Source organism: Nuphar pumila, chromosome 9 (genome assembly GCF_984573655.1).
Source record: "Nuphar pumila chromosome 9, dmNupPumi1.hap1.1, whole genome shotgun sequence".
Taxonomy (NCBI): domain Eukaryota; kingdom Viridiplantae; phylum Streptophyta; class Magnoliopsida; order Nymphaeales; family Nymphaeaceae; genus Nuphar; species Nuphar pumila.
In genome coordinates, this window is record NC_143257.1 from 5,806,348 (window position 1) to 5,812,599 (window position 6,252).

At 39.7% G+C, this 6,252-nt stretch overlaps 1 protein-coding gene across 1 annotated transcript; it reads left to right on the plus strand.

Moving 5' to 3' along the window:
* Positions 1-535: 535 nt before the first annotated feature.
* Positions 536-3,560, plus strand: LOC149828296 (mitochondrial import inner membrane translocase subunit Tim9-like). The gene is made up of 2 exons (XM_090016809.1): positions 536-675; positions 3,060-3,560. Exons 1-2 carry the CDS (start codon positions 581-583, stop codon positions 3,244-3,246), a joined length of 282 nt encoding a protein of 93 aa, XP_089872935.1. The 5' UTR covers positions 536-580; the 3' UTR covers positions 3,247-3,560.
* The last annotated feature ends 2,692 nt before the right edge of the window (positions 3,561-6,252 follow it).

Below are 6,252 nucleotides of genomic sequence, written 5' to 3' on the forward strand. Positions count from 1 at the left end.
TCACAAGGACACGTGGACACGAGGACGTGCTATACAGGTTCAGCTTGCAAATTTAAATTTTTTGTGGAGAAAATAGGATACGAGGACACATATTTTTTTGAATTTTTAATTAATAAAAAGCTATTTTGATAATTTATATTAAATTGTATTTTATTCAAATAATATTTTAAATTATTAAAATAGTATTAAAATATTGACCATACGTGTCAGTGCCTGTGTCCGTGGGTCCGAGCATGTCTGCTCATGTCACCAGGGACACCCCCACCAAAATGGCGTGTCCCTGTGACATGTAAAAAACTTGGTTTCAGTCTTCCTTCACCGGATCTAGTATGGCCATCTTTTAGATCCGAATTCAACTTTACATCAACGGATGTTATCTGGATCTGGTCTTGGATTTAGATTTCCCGTATAGAATCCAGTCTCAGATTCGGATCAGGAACTATCTATCATATATCCGATCCGTTTGCAGGCCTAGCTTTGATAAAGTAGGGTTTTGGGGAACACTCCTGCCCAAGGTGGCTCTCTCTGCCTCTGAGCTAAAACCCTAAGAAGAAGAAGAAGAAGAAGAAGGGTAACCACCATGGACAAGAGCATGCTGGGAGACCTCGATTCTATGCCGGAGGAAGACAAGCTTAGGATGGCTGCCATGATAGACCAGCTCCAGATCCGCGACAGGTTTCTTTTTCCTCTCTTTCCCTTCTCGTCATTTGTTCCTCTTTCTCTGCCTTTTTCCGTCACGGAAAATGCTTCCAATGGCACTCAATTGATCGCAATAGAAAAATCAGTTCGTGGTTTTGGTGTTTCTTGCTTCCTGGTGCTGAATCTGGAATTTGGTAGTTGTAATTTTAAGGTTTTCGGCCTTCTTCGACAAGAAATTTCGGTTCGGAGGCTGTACTGGCCTTGCCAGTGTGACGAGAAACAATGCTCCTTCTTTGTTTTCTTGTTATGATTTGTTTCCTTTTCCTTCTTTTTTTTCAAGATGGTCCGTTGATTTTTGGTGGTGTTGATAATCCAGTGCACTTGAGCAGATTGTATATTCATGCTTGTGTATTAGTAATGCTATTCAAATTTTTTTCGTTTCTCTGAGTTTGGTTGTGTTGATTCGAGTTAGGTTTTTCGTTTTGGGTTAACAGTGGGGAAATTGTTAGTCAGAGTGCAAGCGGATTGTGGATTGTTGAAGAGATTGTTTGGTCCTTTTAGTATGTGTGTTGTGTGTGGAAACTTTAGAATCTGCGACGATTTTGGTAAAAATGATAGACGGGAAGCTTGATAATTTATGTTGATCATGCATTCAGATGTATTAATTGAATGCACCAACTTGTTTCCGACTCTGAAATATAGTAGTACTAATTAACCAAGGAGCGATGATCATCCCAATGAATCTTTCTTTTGTCCCATTTTCTTTCTGAGGCTTTGAGTCCAAATCCTGAGGACATTCTATTGGACTCTTTTCAGTTGTAAGCTGCTTCCGTCACCACTTGAAAAAACCTTTCTTTGGCTCTTTTGCCCAGTCATGCTAAACTATTAATATGTTATACGAATTTTCCAATCAAACTCCCCTATAGCCTTGGTCAGATATATTTTTCTTTCCAACATACACATCATAGAGATGGTGTTCTGTGTTTCCGAGTCCCCAACAAGGATCTGATCTCCCATGGCAAATATGGGCCCCTGATCTGTTCCCAACTGGCCAAACAAGTTCAGGAAACTAGGAAAATTTTTCTATTTCCATACCTGCTTTGTAAAGAAAATAAAGTTGATGCTGCCAACAAGCTTAGCAGTCGATAAGTTATCCATCCTTTTACAGTGAGGATGCTACTCATGCTCTGATATTATGGTTTTAGAGCAGATTCTTCATTAAAATGAGACCAAACTAGATAATTGGAATCCCATAATCATGTTATCATCAACAATTTAATTCTGCAAAACACGACCAATTTTTTTTTTTTTTTGATGATCAAGGTGGGGGATTAAGGCCCCCTCCTTTTCAGTAGACAAACCTTAATGGCGGCTATACAACCAGGCAGTTATTCAACCACCCATACCCGTGGGGTTGGAACTTGTAATGGCCCATCACATGGTGACTTGCAGAAACTGCTCGTACCAAACAGATGGAGTTCCTGTTGGTTGCAAAACACGACCAGTTGGGGAACCATTCTTTGAAGAAAGACTGCATTCTTTTATGTATGTTTATTTTATTATTATGTTAGACGAGTTATTGAATTGGGTGCTCATACGTGCACACATATCTCTGTATGTGCAGATGGAATTTTTTTATGCTTGTTGGTGCACAAATTTTGCTGACATAATGATGGATTAGTTACACAGTCTTGTCGTTATTGATTAGTCATCGATAATGTCAACCTTAGAAAGATGAAACTGTGCAATGCCTATAGGACTAAACAAATATTCAGATTTACTTGTTGTCTTGTAACTTGTTTTGATGTTATTAAGATTATTTTGTGCTTGGTTATTCATTTGTTTACTTATTTTAATTGGCAATTCAGGATTTTAAACCAAGCTGATCACCGGTAAATATTTGGCAGCTCTATCTGTTCGACAATCCAATTCTACAATATTAAATATTTCAAGAATGAAAAATTTATAGTGTTATATGTATTTCTTGAAATAATTTTAAGGATCCATATGTGCAAGATTATGCTCCTTTATTGGATATGCTATTCACCTGACTGTTTGTTTCTAGCTTCCTATTACAGCTCATGAACATAGTGCCTAGCATGGGGGAATATTTAAAGGTTGGCAGTTAATTGCTACCATCTTCATCTTCGTACTGCAACCTCTACAAATTATCTGTGGTAATTTCAGAAAAAAATCAGGCAATGTCTGCCACTGGCAGCTCTTGAATAGGAAGTTGTCCTCCACGGGACCATGGCCTGTGGCTTCTTATATTGATGATCTATGACGTTGAATGTTAACTTTGTTATCCTGTAGTGAGGCAAATTATGGTACTCTTGCGTGTTTATTTGGTAGGTATGATTTGAATGTCAATCGCTTTTTTTTTCGTGCTTAGTTCTGAGGCAATTGATCTTTCACTGCAGTCTGAGAATGTACAATTCATTGGTGGAAAGATGCTTTAAGGATTGTGTGGACACTTTTCGGCGCAAATCACTTGATAAGCAAGAGGAGACGTGTGTTCGCCGGTGTTCAGAAAAGTTCTTGAAGCACTCTATGCGGGTGGGGCTGAGGTTTGCTGAGCTGAACCAAGGCACAGCTACACCAGATTAACCAGCTTGCATTTTTTTTTGAGAACTTTGTGGATCTTGTTAGACCAAAATTTTATTTTGTTAATGGTGATTTTTTTTGCCTCCTTTCAAGACAGATCAGGCCCAATCATCAGAATTTGAAAGTTGCAGTAATGAGTAGATCATGTAAGAACTTGCTCATGAAGGTGTGGGAGGCCACATTTCTAGTGATGCAAATTTGTTTTGTTTTCATAAGTTGGTGACAGTCTCTCTCTCTCTTTTGAGAATGTTACCACCGTTCGTGTGAACTGTTTTTCCCCCTTTCATAATATTAGATGAAGTTCCAGTTCTTAGTTGGTTGCCATCGATTGGTCTTCTTGCTCGTTACCCCTCAATTAACAACAAAGTCTTACTCGTTTCTTCTCCAAATATGTGTTAAATAAAACATAATGTTTCAACAAGTGTATGAGAGAGAGAGAGTTGTAATGGGGTGTTTGTTTCATGCGCTTTCTTACAAACAAGGCTGTCTTTCATATGAAAGAGGGCCTTTTTTCTTAGAGTGAAACAAACAAACGTTTCCGTTAGAAACATGTAGTGGGGTTCACATGCAAAAAAGTATCTTTCCTGTAAACCACTTTCCCTTCTAAGCATCCCTTTCAAGGGAAATATGTTTCCATTGAGTGGGGGTGAAATAAACACCAGTTGGAAGGCATTTGTTTAATGCCCTTTCCTATCAAAGAGGCTCTTTCATAGGAAATATGGTCTCTTTTTACAAAGGGTGAAATAAACATGTCCGCTTTCTTGTCAAAATGGATTCACCCTTTTCCCCTTGGAGGAAGCACTTTCCCTCGAAAGTGGCTCGAGAAAGAGGCTTCTCTTGAGTGGGAGTGTAACAAACGCCACACTAATAATGGTTTAACGGCTATTTTGCAGTAAGAGTGGTGAATTCCTTGAACCATGTAGTAAAAGAAAGAGGCAATGAAAGACAGAATATAAAGAAAAACTCTTTGTAGAGAGGATGAAAATTTCACCGCAGAAGAAAGGGTCAATGACAGCATGTGGTCTTCACAAGGTTGGAGGTTCAACCCAATCAGGGTTCCATCATTCTGATGTTAACCGTTAAAGACAAACAAATTGATGTCTGCCCTTATGGAAGGACCATTTTGCAAAACGCCAAAAGGTAGAGACTAATTTGCAAAACGTGGGCAAGAGAGGCGTTATTACCACCGAGGTGGTATCCCATGTGGTAAGAGGGGTCATGTGCCATGCTGAAGGCCCAGGTTCGAATGTGGTAAGCGTTTGACCCTGATTAGTTTGACACCAGTCCCACCATCTTAACAGAAGGACCATTTTGCACAAACTGTGAAAAAGGCGGGGACCGATCTGCAAAATGGCATAAGGCGATGACTGGTTTGCAAATATCTGAAAAACTCAAGGACCATTTTGAAAAAAAATACAACTGAGGAGAGCAGACATTGTCCATGCTCAGTTCAATCATATGCTTGTGTCTCAAAAACCTATGCCTTACCAATCATGAGCTACACACCTTAAGGCAACGACAAGTCCGATTCAGGCAGATCCGAATAGGAAATGGTAAGTTCACAAATTGGATTTCACAGTCTATGCTAAAACATGAAGGGTAGGGCGTGGCTTACTAGGCTGTGTTTGGGAGAGTTGATTTGGAGGTGATTTGCGGTTTACCCAGTATACTGTTGTTTGGGAACAGTGTGCTGCAGATTTTCCAACACCTTTATTGTTTGGGAATGTGCTATTGCCAAAATACTGTTGTGGGTATGAAGTTGGAGACCCCTACACTACATTTCAATACCATTCACGGGCTCCGCTTGTCTGGTAGGAGCAGCTAGTGTTGGGACGTTGCAAGTTCGAATCCCAATGGTATCATTGTTCTGACTAACCCCAGCTTGCCTATAAAAAAAAAGTGTTTTTGGCAACTCTTATCTCCAACACCACATTTGGACAAAACCGGCAACACAAAACGGGTGTTTCCAACCCAATGCAATACTCCCAAATAGAGGCTTATATCCATGCACCTCCTTCTTACCCAACTAAAATGTCAAGTCCAAACATCTGCTGTAGAAATGTTAACCTTTTTACAGAAATCTGATTCTTTTCTTTATTTTCCATGAGAAATAGAGAAACCACCCACGTAGTAAGAGATCTGATTCCGCCGGAGTATCAGACATGCATACGGTCACTTCTGTAACAGCATAAAACCATGGCGCACTCGTCGACCCACCACGGAGATACCTTGCTTCGCCTGATTCCAGAAGAGGGTGCTCACATAGACTTGAACTCAAGGTAGGGGGGATATCTCCCTATCCATGAGCCCAAAGACCATGTGGGCGACCTCCTTGGAGCCTGAAAGCTGGTTCTTTAAAACAATTTATATATTGAAATTAACCTTTGATGGTTTTATCCAGCTTGATTTTGAAAGCCTAAACTTCTCATATTTTACTTCCCTCGGTTCTTATATTTTCTTTACTTCAAGTGGCTCCAACATGGGCGAAAATAGTTACTACCCTCATGCTGAGTAAGAAATCCTTTAATTAGAACTCATAGGGGCATGTTGAATTGTCCAAATCAGACACCATAGATGTGTTCAGCATGGAAACATTTGTAAGAAATGAGCTTTGGATAGAATTTTTTCAACGTAAAGATGATTTTTTGAAGGATGAAAAGTGGATTATTATAAGCCATCGATTTTTGAACCGCTGGAAAACCTTTACATGCATGTTGGAAAACATGATCTAGGTCTGATGCCTACTAAACCAAACACGCACATCACATCTAGAGGATCTGATCTAAAAATAAATAAACAAAATAGATTTTACAACTAGGGACTTCCTTACCCACGAGGGTAGCAGACTTCTCCGAACAGACTGGTGCTTCTCATGCAAAGTTTACAAACATTTCAGGCATGTTTGGTCACAGGTGAGGATGATTCACAGCTGAGAAAGCAGAAGCTGTGATTGTTGGTCTCAAGGTCAATCCTGTGACCAACTTTCACAAGATTCAAGGCAAAATGCAA

What these genes read in the sequence shown, in the direction of transcription:
- LOC149828296 (XM_090016809.1), top strand. Translation starts at nt 581, where the DNA reads ATGGACAAGAGCATGCTGGGAGACCTCGATTCTATGCCGGAGGAAGAC. An exon ending in CAGCTCCAGATCCGCGACAG is followed by an intron (nt 676 to 3,059) that starts GTTTCTTTTTCC and finishes CTTTCACTGCAG; the next exon opens with TCTGAGAATGTACAATTCAT.